Source organism: Lichenostomus cassidix, chromosome 1Aa (genome assembly GCF_008360975.1).
Source record: "Lichenostomus cassidix isolate B80296 chromosome 1Aa, HeHo_3.0, whole genome shotgun sequence".
NCBI classification, from domain to species: domain Eukaryota; kingdom Metazoa; phylum Chordata; class Aves; order Passeriformes; family Meliphagidae; genus Lichenostomus; species Lichenostomus cassidix.
The window spans coordinates 53,396,539-53,413,583 of record NC_139480.1 but is presented as its reverse complement, the minus strand read 5'-3'; the positions used below and the strand labels follow the sequence as shown (position 1 = coordinate 53,413,583).

The 17,045-nt window shown below is 36.4% G+C and overlaps 1 protein-coding gene across 6 annotated transcripts in view; it reads right to left on the bottom strand.

Moving 5' to 3' along the window:
* The window catches only part of PACSIN2 (protein kinase C and casein kinase substrate in neurons 2), a 53,232-nt gene that overhangs the window by 4,072 nt on the left and 32,115 nt on the right, over window positions 1-17,045 (bottom strand). For 4 of the 6 annotated variants that reach the window (XM_085049010.1, XM_085049011.1, XM_085049012.1 and 1 more), the window contains exons 3-10: window positions 10,151-10,307; window positions 9,151-9,386; window positions 8,329-8,484; window positions 7,092-7,267; window positions 5,633-5,753; window positions 3,431-3,555; window positions 2,645-2,761; window positions 1,476-1,672 (exon numbers count right to left, since the gene is read on the bottom strand). In XM_085049010.1, coding sequence (XP_084905136.1) covers window positions 1,476-1,672; window positions 2,645-2,761; window positions 3,431-3,555; window positions 5,633-5,753; window positions 7,092-7,267; window positions 8,329-8,484; window positions 9,151-9,386; window positions 10,151-10,307 — 1,285 coding nt within the window. The remainder of the gene's footprint in view (window positions 1-1,475; window positions 1,673-2,644; window positions 2,762-3,430; window positions 3,556-5,632; window positions 5,754-7,091; window positions 7,268-8,328; window positions 8,485-9,150; window positions 9,387-10,150; window positions 10,308-17,045) is intronic. The other 2 variants (XM_085049014.1, XM_085049015.1) reach the window with 2 other exon arrangements.

Below are 17,045 nucleotides of genomic sequence, written 5' to 3'. Positions count from 1 at the left end.
CTACAATTGTGTCAATCCCATAATTTGGTGTTGCAACATTCTTCCATGCTCTTCCTTCAAAGGTACTAAGCTATTTTTGAGTGAAGGTTTCATAGATCTCACAGTTCATACCTCCTCTGCTTTACTACTACAGACCTCACACTGAGAGCCACTTGGTTCAAATAGCTTAATGCAAGTGACACTGCTGGTACTACAGCACAGAATACCTAATTTTGTATTTAACCATTACATCTGTGTATATAAACATTGCACAGTTTTGCCAAGGAAAGACTCATTACTGTAAACCCTTGGATGGATTGCTACCCTGCTGCTTCACAGGCACAATACATGTATTTCAAGAGGATTAGCATGCTTCCATTCCCTGCTGAGAAAAAAGGAGTAGTTAAAGTCTATAGAAAGAAAAATATTTTTTGGCTTGTGTGCATTCCATAGAAAGTACCAGGTGTTTTGTTACTACTGTACTTCTGTCAGGGCACAATTCAGCAAAGTTTGTGGACAAAAAACCCATTCTTCCACTCTGGAAGCCTTACAATACTTGTCCATGAGGAGGAAAAGTCAGATGTTTAGTGGTTTCACTACTAAAAGAGTAAGGAGGTGAGTTAAAGGCTGAGCACCACCACCTGAGCTGAGGGGCTTTTTGGTTTGAAAAGTATAAACTACATTTAGAATACGACCTGGGGACACACTGTCCTGAGCACCACTCTTGCCCATCAGCAGAACAGACATTCTGCAGTTCTCTGATTAGCTCTAACATTGACTTCTTTCCTATGTTACCTTTTAGCCCTAACAGCCACCTCAGAACCACAGCAGGTTCTAAATAGCATTAGAAATAATAATAATAATCATAATAGAATTCTAGCACAGCACGCTAGAAATAGCATTTCTTACTACCCCCAGCTGAAAGGGAGGCAAACCCAAAAGTTTTCTTGAGCTTATTTTCAACACTTGAACCCTGTTTTCCTATTACAGCTAATCCAGTCTTTGCAGAAGAAGGGAGTAAATGACAAGCAAATGGGAAGAGACAAGCTCAAAGAGTGTCTATCTGTCATCTGCATATTTGCAGCAAACCTTCTGCTTGCTTTTGCTAAACTGCTTCTGCAATCTTGTTCTGGAATTCCTGATTGGAAAAGGTCTTTTGCAATTCTGGGCCAGACAGCTGTTACTGTCACCAAGTAAGAAAAGGAAGAGAGGGGATTTTCAGTTCTGCAGGTCATTTTGTTTCACTTATGATGGTAAGAAAGGAATATGTGAAATAAAGACAACCCAACACATTCCAAACAGCTTGGAAGTCAGTGTTGCCAAACTGGGGATACTAAGAAGCACCGTTAGGAGGGATGATGGTTAGACAGGATCCTGTAAGTGGAGTTGTACATCCAGAGAAACAGGTGACTTCAGAAAATAAAAGCTGAAGAGCAAAAAAATCCCCTGCCTTTCTCCTTTTTGACAAATATTTTAAGTGAATGTTGCAAACTTACCAGCTTTAAAGCTGAGCTCATCTTGCTCTTGGCCCTCATAGTCGTAGAGTGCACGTACTCTCACCTCCATGGCAGGAGGGGTATCTTCATCAAAGGGATTGGTGTCTCCATTTGCATCAGTGGAAGAGAAAGGGTTGTTGGACTCTTCATCAGACCAATCTGTAGGGTAGCTTTGGTTTTTCTCATAGCTGCTAACACTGAAAATCAATTTTGAAATTACTCTTTGCTGCTTTTAAAATAGGAGACTAGAAATACCACTAAGATATCAGTTCCCTTAATTAAGCTTAAACTCCACTCTAAGGCCCAGTTTAGAAACTTTCTTTCTGGTATCTTCTCATCTGTCTTTAACTGATAATGCCTCATTACAAAAAGAAAAAAAAAAAGCATTCTTGCAATGCATTTACAAAGTTAGAAAAAGGCAAAACCAGCATTTATCAAAGACAAATCTCCCCACAAACTCAAAAAACTTCTCTACCAAGAAATCCACACAATCCATGGGATTTTTTACTCTGTAAAGGTAAAAGGAATGCAGTAGTCAATGAGAGGAATTATCTGGTTTAGGATAACACATTTAAATTGCTTTGCAGATCCTTCCTCCCAAACCTCTATGCACCTCTACAATAGCTTTCAACACTTTCTCTATATTGCAATCCACCAATTAAAAACAACATTATACTGCAACAACTTGATTATTTAAAGGGAAGTTCACTGTTCAGCATGCACATGCCAGTTAAGAGAGTGGAATATCCCTAGTGTGTACATGGAAGCAACAGGCAGCTGTTTGAGAAGGTCCTAAACAAAAAAAAAGAAAGCAATCTTAAAAGCAGATTTATTCAGCGAGAAGACACAGAGCAGTAAAGCTCCAGAAGCAGTTCCACTAGAAAAACACATCAGTTTTTACATTTTATAGGACTGGTAAAGGAAGGAAAAAAAGTAACAGCAGTTCTGTTAGCAACTGCCAATAACCACAGTAGTTGAAAACCAAAGACCAAGCGACAAACATGGCATCTGTTAGGAAAGACAAGTGAGGTTACAGTGTTGCTTACATAACTGCTTAAAAACACTTCATGCACTGACCAGCCTAGTGTTATAGAAACCGAAAATAGAAAACCCTGGATAGAGAAAGTGCAAATGTGAAAACAATTAAAAAAAAACAACATTTCACCAACTTTTTGATCTTATTGTCCTCCTTTTCACTGACAGTACTCCCAGTATCTTCTTCATCTTCAAAGGGATTGTAACTTGATTGTACTGACTGCACTGTGTTACTCTGGACACTAAGACTGCTAATTTGGAAAAGAAAAAGCATTATGGTGATCCTATCTGTATAAGAGAACACTGTCACTGGTGTCCCACTAAGCAGTTTCTTAGCAGACCCCTTCTTTAGCCAAAAAAAATTTAAAAAACCAACTAAACAAAAAGCCAAGCATCTACCAAGTGCAGCGTAAGACCCAAGAAAGCTTGGAAAGTCTCACATACGATGCATTTCTCCATGTTTAGAATATCCTTTGTGAGCTGTAATTTCTTTTTCCTACTGCCTACAATAAAAGGCAGTGCAATTTTTGTAGCCAGCTTCATTCCTTTTTGGAGCAATTGATATTAACAGTTTTGTATTAATTACATCCAGAACTCTGAAGTGACTGAACGTTTTGCAAGCTAAGATCTGTAAATATTACTGTCATTTCTAGAGACTGCAAGATAGCAAGAGACTATCATATTAGCTGCAGAAAGTTCAGTTTCTCATGAAGCTTGGTTTCTTTCAGCTCCCAGTGGAAAGAGAGCTATAAAATGAAGAATAATCCACAAATTAATTTGTGAGGTGCGGAGACATCACTAAAAATGCTCACAGGTAATTATCACCTGATTGAACAGTAACTTTTTGATCCTGTAGAGCTTAGCGTACTTGAAGGCAACAATCTTTTCCAGTCAGTGTTTTTAGGCATAAAAAGCCCTACCTGCTATGTTTGTTAGGTTGTGAAACTTGATCTCCCGTCTGATTAATACCAGTCAGAGTCACTCCATCAGAAGCCTTCTTTTTTTCTCGTCTACTGAGAGTGCGATTCAGGTCTGCAGACCACTCCTACCAATGAATGCAAAATGTGACTGAGAAATTTAATTCAGTTATGGAACATACATCTATACATAAAACAGTGTCAATAATTACTGAAGATGAGTTACTCTAAATGTTTCAGTTACAGTTCTCATCTAGTTTCCACTCCAGCAATGCAAACAGGTATCTGTGCTACCCACTAATTCCCAAGGTTACCTGTACTTCCCTGCTTTATTCTGAACCCTTTAAACTGACTGAAAACACCAGACATCTGGCACACAACTGGAGAAATCAAAAGAGATGGCCAGTGCATATATTTAAAAGATGTACTGTAAAGGGTCACAGTTTCAAATAATGCCAAGACATCTGGCTTTAAAAGGTAAATCTTACATTTAATTTAAAAACGTATTGCAAGACAAGGCTTCCTTCTCAAAAAGCACTCTCAGATGACTTACAAAGAAGTTAATTTTTAAACTCCATGTGTATCACTTCTCCTGCTCCTAAGATTTGAGCCCTTAAGGTACTTCACTCTAGATTTAGTGACATCCATTGTCCTAAAAAGCCATCTACAAGAGTTAAGGCTCAAATCAATACAAGCACTGACAAAACTCATGATGCCACTTGCAGACCTTCCGTGATGTTTTGAACCATTCCAAGGCAGATGGGACAGGCATGGTGAGACCTAAATACAACTCCTGCATCAAGTCAAAGTTCAGCTTTGACATACTGTTATATTGTACTGATACAAAGCAGGAACCTACAGAAAACAAACTGGATTGTAAGCAAGCAAATATCCTATGCTGAGACAGATTTCCTCTCAGAAGTCCTAAAGGTAAAAAAAAAAAAAAATCAGGAGAGAGTTTGCTATACAAAAGATAGCATTTGAGGTAAGTATTTTTAACAGGAAATGGAAGTTTTCAGAGTTGCTATTACTACTGGCTTATATATGTAGCACAGTCAGTCCAGTGCCTTCTGCACAGTTCTTCAAATACCTCATTATTTTAACTTTGTAAAATACATATTGGATTTCTGAGTTACCATAGTTTAAAGACCACTGACCTATGCATATCTGCAGTTTACAATGCAATTTCATAGTCATTTGATCATGACTTTTTTTACTTACGTCATCCTTGTAGCATGTAAACGAGAAAAAACTTGATTAGAAAAATAGAAATGGGAGTATTTAATTTGTTAATTACAATGCTTAAGAAAAAGGGTGGTAATTTCCCCGTACAGAAGTATTTACACTTCAGTGTTTCAGGCAAAGAAATTCTACAGTACTGTTAAGAATTTTCTTCCTCAAACCTTCTAATCTAAAGTCACTCAGTATTTTAAAAACAAGTGGTATTTTCCATTATGTTTAATAAGGGAACAGTGAAAAACTCTAGAGTTTATGCTTACACTCCATTAATTTAAAGTCTACAACTTATTTCAACTAAACCCATGATTCTGGTCCAATCATTCCACTTCCAGCTATTTGACACACTGGTAAGTATGATCTGCACTGACACTTTCTTGTACTTATTTCTTGTAGGATATGTTAACAGAACACTACTTAGAAAAACTTCTTTCTTTCGGAAATGGCATCCAGCAATAAAATTATCAACTGGGTAAAGGTGGAACTTTTTAAATACAGCAGTATTAAATTTTAAATATCAATTTTCAGATTTCAAAGTGTTTAGTTCAGACTTTTTCAGTGTCTTTGCAGCATATACTACAATTACCTGCTAACAGCAAGGAAATTCTGAAGTCCCCCAATCAAAGGGGAGAAGTAAAACATAAAAGATAACATATGCAGGTGTCAGAGATGTTTCAATTAAAGAATGGCTAATGACTTCAGTAATGACTTTAGCTTTAAAAAAGTCACTGTAGTTTTCTGGTTTACCCCTTTTCTCTTTAAATAGGTGCCTAACATAATCACCTCCAAAAGCTGTAGGATGAGAAGAGCCCAAGAAAAATTGAGAGAAGAAAACTACGACTTGTGAAAAAAAAAAAAATTCAGTATTGGAAGCCTGCAGTTAAGAATTACACCAGAAGGAAATATTACAAAAAGCAAAGAGGAAAAAATAGACAAAACAATTCTGGGTTTTAAGTACTGTGACCTTACCTCAAACTGAGGCCAATTCATTGACATCCCTGGACCTTGATTAGCTCTAAACCACCTCAAGTCTTCAACAGCATCTGCTGTTTTGATATTCTGCTCCAGTTCACGGTAGATATTTTTGTAACTGCAAAATAAATTTGTCTTTGAATTTAGTACACCATTTAGAAACATGGCAAATCCCCTAGATATGTTTTTTTTAACATTTCAAAGTTCACAGTAGTATTGAAAAAACTTAGAGCAAGACGGACTTTTAAAAACTGACAGACCTGTAAAAAAGGAAGAGTAGTCCAACAAGTGAACTTGCTGAAAGTTCATACAACCATAAAATGCTTGTTTGCCAGATTTTAAATCTATGACTCTTGTAAAGTAATTTATTGAATGTCATTAAAAAAAGATGTACACAGTACTGTATTTAAACTGCCGAATGCCCATCTTGAAGTTTGTTGAATTTCAAAGCTTGTCTATGAGACAGTAGAAATTGGTTTTGTGCTAAGTCCATAGGACTCTGTGAAAACTTCTGTTTTAATCCAATGAGAATTGTAAGCAATCATAAAAATAAAAATTCCAAACTTGAATCAGAGGCAAATGGGTTACACATGTGCCTATACAGGTATAATATCTGCTAACTGCTTTTACTGGTTTAGGTACTCTCTGAATTTACTAACTGTACTATTTATATCAAACACTACAAAAAAAGAACCTTACTACTTTTTCTTATCTCTTAGTCTACTTGTTTTTCATCAACAGAATAGAAGTCATGTTGCAGATACAACTCTGATCCCCTGATCCTAGACCAGGCACATGGTAATGTGCATGACAATACATTTGTATCAAAGCCACCAGTATGGTCCAATATGGAACTCAGAGTATAAAAAGATCTCAACATAACAGTCAAAAGGCTTAAAATAAGAGACACAGAACTGCTATAATATTATTATATACATAGTTTAGCTGCTATTATACTCAATGTAGGGAATTTCTGAAAATCCTTCCAGACTAAATCACACAAAATTTAGAATTAGAATTCATCAGTGCTACGTCATCAAGGAAGCAAACTTTCTCAAAATACACTTCCACATTTCTCAATTTCTAGATGTTACTTGACTGCTTTAACATGTATACAGCATGGGTTTTTTTTCTACACATAATACACCAAAACCTTCTTTTCCCAATCTTTGATCCAGCATTTTTTGATTCTAAGCTCTGAATCCTTCCTAATTGGAACATATTTGATTATAAAACACTAGAAGAATGAAGGTTTGTTGGTTCTGGCAAATGTTAGAGAAAGATGCTAATCTCATTTTAGACAAAATAAAGAATTAATGTCTTTTACTTTCACTTTCAAACTGAAGCAACACATCAGAAAGAAATCAGAACTCTCAACTCTGATCTCCTTTGAAGCTTTTATTACTTTTCACGGAAAAGTACATTAAGCATTAAGTTTGAAGTCTTACAGTTTTACCTTGCAACGTTGGACAAGTCAAGGTGTTTTTGAACTTCCAGCAACACTTCTCGGAAGAAACGCAACCGTTTTTCCTCAAACTGCTGGCACTGTTCAAATACCTGCTCCATGTTCTCCATATACTGAGGAGTAGCATTATCTAGTTCTTTCAGTGATTTTTCATACTTTTCTTTAGTCTAGGGGTACAAAACCAAACTGTTAGCAATGTATTTTATTATTATCTTACAATACAGATTTATCAATGCAGTAATGGCAAAGATTTAGACCAGAAGGTGCCAAGCTGCAATCTCTTTTCATGACCACTACAAATACCTACATTAGGGCATGATGAGAGTTATCTAAGTAAACTGCAGAACAGCTACAATAAAACTCTAAGCCTCTTCTCTGTCTTTTTAACAGAAACCATGGCAAATGTTTCCAAAATCCAAAAGAGCTAGAGTAAATCACAGTAGGAAGCCTTTCAAGTTATTGAAGTTATCTGGAGATCTTTAAAATTGTTGCCTTTTCTCCTTTACTAATTTACACAGTGCACCGTCAGTTATGACCAAAACCCCAAACTTTGTACATCCTTGTGAACATAAATCACATACACTGTGAGCTCAGCTAACAGATACAACCTCAGACTGTGCACTAATTTACAGAAATAGTCCACAGGCAGGAATTAAAAGATCCCAACTGAAGGAACATAATATTCCAGATCCCAGAACAGCATTCTCAAAGGAAAAAGACATCCTTGAAGAGTGCCACATTAAAAGCTTCTCAGGAGCAGCTCACTGAAGAGATAAAGCAAACTGTCCAAGAGAACAGCATTTATTTAAATTAATTGTATCAGCTTAATTTATTTAAAAGATGCATTCTGCAGTTAAGAATGATGACATATTTAGATATCAGCAAGTTTTAGGCATCCATCCATCTCTCAGACTCTCAAGTGAAATAGCTCAGCCCTAACTAGTAAATAAGCAGAACGCTGCCATAGAAGTTTGCTGGATTACTGTGCTTAGTTCCCTGCTGCAAGTACTTAAATGAAATAGAGACAATACAGTATTCATTACTCAGAGAAGCAGAATTCAGCAAGAAAACATTTGTGGGAGAAAACAAAACTTTGGCACAGGAGTGTAACTGATAGTGAGCTATGTGAACTCGTGTTCACAGCATATCCAGGAGGAAAAAGGAGCTTAAATACATACAAGGTGTAGGTTAAAAAAGATTGCACACAGTGTGTTAACACACAGCATACCTTTAGTACATCTTGTTTGCTTCTCTCCACTTTGTCTTGTAATTTCTTGAGCTGTTCAGGATTGAGTGCTGGGTCAGCTTTGCTGTTTGTTTCTCTGGATATGGCCAGTTTCTCCTCCTTGCAGGCTGCATGGTAAGCTTTCTTTGCAGCTTCCACCTACAAAGGAGATTTGAATCTTTGCATCTGGGACAGTCTGCAGCAACCATCAACCATTTCTTAGCCATAAAATCATGTTGCAATGAAGAAAGTGTCAGGTTTTGTTTCAGGATGTTCTTTTTTCGGGGGGAAATTTTTTTCATTTAGGCCAAAGAATGAACATGTAAGAATCAACACGAGGAAATTATTGCAGCATTTTTTCACTATATAAGAAATGTCACTCATACAGCTTAGAGAAGTGTTGAACAGACTCAAGAAAAGGTTTACAGAAAGTCCCCAACTGAACACTTTTCCCTCATGCCCATGTTCACCTGCTCCCCATGTTCTACCAACCTGTTATTTAAGAATGTTATATGTTATATGTTATATATCCCACAAACACATTTTCCCTCATTTACTTGAGCAATTTGCAACTTTCAGTTGTATGAAATCAGACACTGTTAAAATGATAGCTTAAATTCCACTTTTTCCAGATTTTCACTGAACTCACCAAGATTAGGAGAGACCAAGAGAAAAATACTTATTTTCAGAAGAGGACAGAAAGCAAGAGATCTTTTAGAGAAAGGAGGGTCCAGCAGAAAGAAGAGGGAGTTTACTCCCTTATAGAGATCTGGAACATTAGTATATTATAACACAGGATATCTAGTACATAATCTACTGCTGTACCTCTTTCAGCTTTTTTGCCCAGGGTTTCTGAGCTTTCCTAAATCCATCTTCTGCTTCTTTGGTTTCCTTAAATCCTCCCATCATTTGCTTATGAAAGGCTTCCTTCTGCCAGTTCTTGATTTTTTCAAAATCTTCATTCATCAGTGAACCTTTTACTTCTAGATGTAGTTCACTCACTTTTTCAGCTTCTGACATAAAAGCACACCAAGCCCTTTCTACTGTTCCATACTGTGGGCCTAAACACAACAGAAAGTGTCATTCTCAGTAACCATCACCCACATGGAACTTATATTCCTAAGAAACTACCTGAAACTATTGACTTATATTCACTTGAAAACAGCAGTGTTGATGCAAACCTAGAAAAGGGAACAATTTCTTTTCAGATAACTTTAGAGTATTACAAACTTTTAAGCCAGAAAATATAATATTCATTTAATCTGGAGTCCTTACCCCCGTACCACAATTCTCAGTATTCCACATATGAGCTCCCATTTGAACTGCCTTCAGGTTCTTAACATTCTTTTTGAAGAATAGGTAACCATGAATGGACTACTGCAGAATACATTCTGTATTCTACTGCAGAATATATTAAATGGTATCAGTTTAGCCTTCCATTAGAGCAATGCCTGGGTCTTTAATTACTAGTCTTTCCTCTACAATCATTGCCCCCTTATTATTCAGAATCCCTTTTCAAACTACACTATAAATTATCTAGAAACAGACAGTTCTCTACAACATAACTCATTAGGGGAGGCAAGATTCATCTGCTTCAGCAAGAAAAAAACAAACTTGCAAAAGAGCAGGGCTTTGTTTGGTTGGGGTTTTATTTAAAAAAAAAAAAAAAGCTTGGTGATTTGTCAAATAACTGAGCCTCTTACAAAGACTCCATTAAAGACTAAAACATACAACATTTCTACTTCGTACTTACCAAAACAAAGATATACAGAAATACTTTTTCCATTTGAGAAAGTTGTCAGAGTTCAAAATCAGAAGGCATTACCTTTCTCCACAAGTTGTTTCCACCTTTTGGCCCATTCTGTGAGCTGCTGAGCATAGACCTTCTCTATCCGTGCTCGCTCATGAATACAATTCATAAGATCATTGCAAAGTCTGTGGCCATCATCAATTCGTTTTACTGTCCTTTTGTAATTTCCAACCTAACAAGAGACAAACACTTACTTTCTGCTTGAAAGCTTTGAAAACAAGCTAAATCTCTACTTAACATAAATAACTGAAATTAAATAATTTAATTTAATAATTAAACTGAAAGCAAGATAATACAGCAGGAAATAATCAATTATAGAATAAGGCTCATTAATCTTAAATCTTAAATTCAATTAATCATAAAACTTAACTGCAACAATACAAAGGTCACAAGTTGTCCTGTAAAAAAAAGTTGTTAATTTTAAAAGTGAAAGCTTTATTATATTTTATTAGTCTTGCAATGAAATTATGGGCAGTCACCACAATTGTTCTACATTATTTTTCCTTGGTAATTTTTTAGATAGTGAAGAAAATTTGGAGAATATCAGTATTTCTTTCCTTCTTCAATGTTTATTATGAAGTACCTAATACCTCAATTTTATGCTGTGTTTAATCATTCAGGATTAACAAAACTGCAGAGACATGCAAAGGAGCATTGCACCATCTCTATCAACCATAATAATAGTTTTTAAGAATGCAGTCACTGCTGACAAACCACCAGATAGCAATTATTTCCAAAGTATACTCTAGAATTTAATGTGGGAAGATACTGACAGCAATGACACGGAGTTCCCATACTTAGAATTGTGAATACTAAAGAAAAAAAGCCACAGTTGCTCAATGTACAAGCTACAGTAAAATGAGGACACGGGAGGAAAATGCACACTATACAATGAATATTCATTATATAATTAATACTCCCCTTTCATTCTTCTGCACACACCAAAATGGATTAACAAATCTAAATGTCTGAAAGGAAAAAATGCCTTATACTGCTCCCAGAGTAACATTTCCACTGAATTCAAGGTCACTCAAGTTGGCTTTTGTAAACATTAAACAAGACCTAAGAACTCTGTTAACAGAATTTGCACAGCCTATTAAATATCACAGCCAGTTTCTTATCTGCCATAACCACCTGACTGAAAAATAAAGATTAGCAGAAAGGCAATAGATTGAACATTCAAATACTCCTAAAAGGGAAAAAGATGCCTATACTAAGTGCTGGAAGAATAAATGACTATACTGAAAAACACAGACATATGTTAGGACTTCTCATTAAATCTGGGAAAAAAATAAAATCAAAACCATCAATGACAGGACAAAACCCTTTCTCTTAGACAGTGGCTTCAAAGGTTTCATTTGAGCATGTTTTTGGTTTGGACTAGATGCACTTCAACAGATCAAAGGAATGCAGTTACCACTGAAGTAATGCATTAGCAGCCACTGATTTGTGTAACTCATGCCAACAAATGCATATGCACAGCCCCTGCACGTTTAAACATAAGCCATGGTATAACTGAAGATAAGAGGCTACCAGAGATAGTCAGTGCATCCATGTCAACTGATTGCATCTATTACCAAGAAAGCATGAGAAATGACCTCTCATTTTCAGCATAAATGGAAATCAAGAAGTAGGCAGCTATTCATACGTCATCAAAGTGTTAAGGAAATGAAATACCTCCAAGAATATTTTCCGCAGCTTTTGTAATGATAGATAAATCATTCATCTGCTCAAAATTATTCCAGCTGTAGGTTCACAGTCAAGCAGACTTTTAAAACAGGTTATGTTAGCTTGACACAACTACTGAAGCCTCATATTAGCATCAATTTCTGTCTCCAGTTATGTGCCCCGGGATTTATGTCTGTAACATGAATGTTTCCTTTCCTAAATTTCACTATTAAATTAGCATTTTAAATGCTAATACTGAATGAGAGCTGGCTGCCTTGTGGTATATTCAACCCTTCCATTTTGCATTGTCTGAGCAAATTCTACCCTCATGGTAATATCTAGCAGTTGCCAAATTGCAGGCAGGTATTCAGAGAACTGAACTGAGCTTACCTATGACGGTTCATTCAGTGTTATCATGTAAGGCCACCTCTAAAGAGCTGCATGCAGACCACAGATATTCCCCCATGCTACCTCCTCCTCCACAGGAGGACTGAAAGAACTCAGCATCACAGTTTAGAATCAGTAAAGAGGAACCAGGCCCGCAATACTAGAAAATAACCTAGTATTGCAAAGAAAGCCTTTTACACTAAAATTTGTTCTATGAGGAATGCTAGAATTTTGGAAATACAGCATTTTTTCCTGCGTTCCATGACAGAGAACATAAGTTATATAACTTGGCATGTAATTTAAAAATTAAATTTGGCATCCTGTTTTTAAAACCTAGTGGTTTCTCAAAAAAAAAAAAGCCTTTCAAGTTATGGACACTGGAATAACAAATGAGAAGTGGAATGTGCAGCCTGTCACTAGCACACAAGGTTTTGAGACACAAGGTCCTTAGACCACAGAGCCAAGTAAAGGGAAAAGAATTCCAGTCTTTATGTGGCCAAGGAACTACTAGATTAACTGTAGATAAGTTAAAAGAATAAATGAAAAACGTAGCAACACACTCAAGACACCCTGAACTCTAAAAAACACAATGTTATACGTTGTTTATTCAAGACTCTTTTCTCCAGTTTCTGAGGAAAACGGCAAACACTCTGCAAGACTTCTCCCTTCCCCTTCAGAATAAGTATTTGAGCAAATTAAAAATGACAAATTCTTTTTATTTGTAGCAACTGACCAGGAACAAAACAAACAAAAGAATCCCGTGTTTCTTTGTTTCAGTAAGAACCACATTTACATAATGCCTGGCAATTTTCAGATTCCCCAATTAGCCCTGTACACTATATGAACATACATGATTATGATAGTTAGAATAATTTTCTGATCATTCTGAACATTGGGCTATTTCCTTTTAAACAGACAGCAGACAACTAAGTCATGAAGTTGCAACCTTCCATGTCCTACAAACAAAACATTTGTTTCCAGAAAGTAAATCATAAAATTACAAACTTTCTTACCATTTCAATAAGAAAACTAGATTTTTTTAAACTATATCCCACTTTCATTTTAGCATGAACACTACATCCATATGAAAGTGATAGTTTACTACACTGATACAAGACATAGTTTACTATTACACAGTATCAAATTCAGTTGATGTTTACCTTTAGTTGTCAGAAATACTTCAAAAGGAAATAACTCCAAGAATTTTTTTTTAAAAATACCACTATAATGGTCACTTTTTTTATGCCATCAGTTAATGCTGTGAAAGTTGTAATTCATGGTTTTGTGTCACTCTCTCCACCTTTTCTAAATTGAATTAACCATCAGTTTTCCCCTTTTCCATTGCCAAAACTACTGAGTGTTGCTAATAATAAGCCTCCGTTGACCCTATTTTGCCCCATTTCTCTCTTACAGGCATTACAGATACCTTCAGGTTTCCATTTAGCTTAATCAAGAAAGCATTTCCTTCTGATTTTGGTATTTTGTCTCAGGCATGAGCACAGCAATGTCACCTCAAATCCTTTGTCAAATCTAAGACTTAGGGAATCTGTAAAATCCAGAGAAAAACACAGAGGCACCTCTGATGGGGCATTTATCATCCCATAGTTGGTAGTACAGGCAGCTCTCCTTATACCAAGGTAGCCAAGCCCTGTCACTGATAGGATCTTTAGCGGGAATAGCTACGAGTTTACAACCTCATTATTTTACAAATTCACAGCACTAAACACAAAGGGAGAGTTAAATTATGTAGGCTCCTTGACCTCAAGTGTTAGCCTTTTTTTAAGGCATATTCATAGAGCAGCATAAAAGCCTGGAGTGTTAAACATACTTCGCAGGTTTTTCTGGTACACTCAGACAAAAAAAGGAAGAGTATTTTCATTTGTTAGCAGCCCAGAAAGCGGCAAACATTCAGCTATTGCTAAATTCCTGTTAGGTAATTTCAGCATATCATGATAATTATTATAATCACAAATACTTCAGGAGTTTCAAATGCCTCAAGATAGATTTGATGTCAACTCTTTTTCCAAACTTGCAGAGCTTATTCACAAGTCAGCCCTTATGAAACTGGAACCATTCAAAAGAAAGTCAACAAGGGTATTTTTAGGGGCTAGTACTCCTAGGCATATAACAGAATAATAAGCTTTAAAGTTCACAGTCAAACCCACACGTACCAGTGGCCACTATTTCCAGCATTCCATTTAACCATGAGCCAAATTTCTTTCCAGCTATGTGAAACGGGAGGTTTCCAAACATTTCAACCAGCATTAACTTCTATAACCACTGTGTGATTTTTATAAATAAAAATAATTATCTTAGTGTATAATTAGCATATACATAGTCCAAGTACCTATGAGCACTAGCTCTGAGTAAGTTTCAGTTTATGCACATAATTTCACTACTGGGTACAAGAAAAATGCTGAGGAAGCTCTTAAATGTACAAAACCTTAAGCTAAATACACCAGTAAAGCAAACACCTGGCAATATAAATGAAAAACGTTCTGTTGCTCCAATGTTAAAAAAATACGTATGTGACAGGAAACTACTACTGCAGAGTTCAAATATTTTTTTATCTAGAGAGTTCTATTTGGACCTTGCCTTGGTTGGTGGGGGGTTTTTTGGGGGAGGGTGGGTTTTTTTAGTGGTTTGTTTTGTGTGTTTTTAACGTGGTTAGAAGGGGACAGCGGACAATGGCAATGCAAACAGCAGCCAAATTTGATTCACCAATACTACACAGGGAATCAACTTCCACTTTCTGAGACTAAAAGTCTTATATTGTTAGTGGATTCTCAGCAAATCCTTCAGAATGCAACACAAGCCATGTGCTCAGCACTTCAAAACGCACAGCAGGTCCTGTCCTCTAAGGGACTCACTCACAGGACTAAAATAATCCCAGCTGCAGGTTTAGCAGCTGCTCAGAATGCCTATTTCTGTTTGGGTAAGTAGGTGTTTCAAACACCCCTGCAATGAATGGGCTCTATTGCTGATGTTAGCAGAAAGTCAGGGAGATAAGGAAGCACACCGAGGGGATAAGGAGCACACAGGCTCCGAGGGATCTACAGCTCATTTAAAATAAGTGCTTCCACAGGCAGGGCAGCTGCTCCTTTTGATGTCTTACCTTGAGAGATATGCATATACTTCTACTTTGATCTCTAGGAACATTCACTCATTGGCTTTCTTACCTTCACAGGTATGTAACTGAACAAGAGCATTGGTCTCATTTTGCCCAAGGCATTTTTCTTTTAATACGTCCCTGACAGTGATTACCAAGCACAAGGCTGGAGCTTAAGAATCAGAAAGCAAATTTTATGATGCATTTCGTTAGTTCTTAATACACCGAATTCTTTCCTGAGCATTCCAAAACTACTTCAGTAGGACAAGGCCAATAGGTTGGCTTCTTGTGTTTCACTAAAGCAATACAAGGTTGGAACTAACCAGTTTTGCCACAGTCCATTTTTGGATGCAGAAAGTGCCATAAATTATTATGATAAGCTGAGATGCATTTGTAACAGTCATGCAAATACTTAGACTAAATATGACAGATAAGAAAGATACACGAAGCGTTTTCAAATTGTACATTTTGCACTTTCCCTTAGAAAACTTGCTGCCACCCTGCTTCAGACTATCAGCAATAACCTTTGATTATCCAAAGCACGTCATCCTTGTCAGCTAACTACCACAGATGAAGGAATTCTTCCTTGGAGCATAACAACAAGATTCCTCAGTCATTAGGATTTCTGCACCCAGACAGAGTTATGAGCTTAACCAGACATAGCAAGGTACATTGAGGCTTGACAGAAAAATAAATTAGGAGAGAGAAACTTCCATTTTTTAAGTCATTTAAGACATTACTACAACTGAAACTTCAATGAAATCCTCCACTGTTACTGTGGGAATTACTTTTCAGAAAGTATTTTCTTAGTATTTTGCAATTCTTTGTTCTCTAAGCAATCCTTATTAAAACATGTACAAAATTCTGACTCTTAAAGTACTACTATTGACTAAACACCTGGAAAAATTAGAGGAAAAGAAAAGCATTTGTTCTCCTGAAATGGATTTATTATCCTGCTAGAAGACAAAAAGTGTTTAAGTAATATCTTGGGTTAATCAAATAGGAAAAATACTCAATTTAATTGTTAAAGCTGCTGCTGTTTCTATTGCATGCTAAACAAACATGCATAATTCTGAAAGCCTAGTTTTTTTCAGTCATATCAGCTGTTCTGCTATAAGATACTTCTGCCTAAGCCATGTCCTACCCACATTTTTTCACTGGCAGATCTACAGTAAGCCATCACCAAGAACACAAGTCCAAACAGCAACTTCTCCAATTCCCTTTCAACAAGACAACAATTTCCCAACCACAAATCAGAACCTGATAACAATATCTGTGTTGCAATAAAAAACACTAACCTTTAGAGGAAACAAGTTACTATTTGTATTGTATTTCCAGCACTGAACTTAACTCCCAGTGCCAGAACTGGAAGTTTCCATGGTCAGTATTGAAATAGCAACCTAGTAAAAAAAAGCTTAACAGATGAAGTAACCTGCATTGAATGGCTCCACAGACAGTTTGAGCATATGCAATCAGACAAGGTTAGAGCAGTAAATCTACTGCATGCAAAAACTCTAGATTCACATTTTTCAGTAAGAAAACATAGCAAAGGCAGTGACAGCTCCAAAAGAAAACCAAAGTCTTCTAGAGCTGGCAAACTGATAGAGAATAAAGTGTTTCATTCCCTAAAGACAATGAAATTTCTGTCAACAGCAATGGCAAAAACTTTGAAGTTCACTTATCAACATTTTATTAGGCACAGTTCTCATCAGCTCAACAGAACACCAGCCTTCAACAACTAGAAGT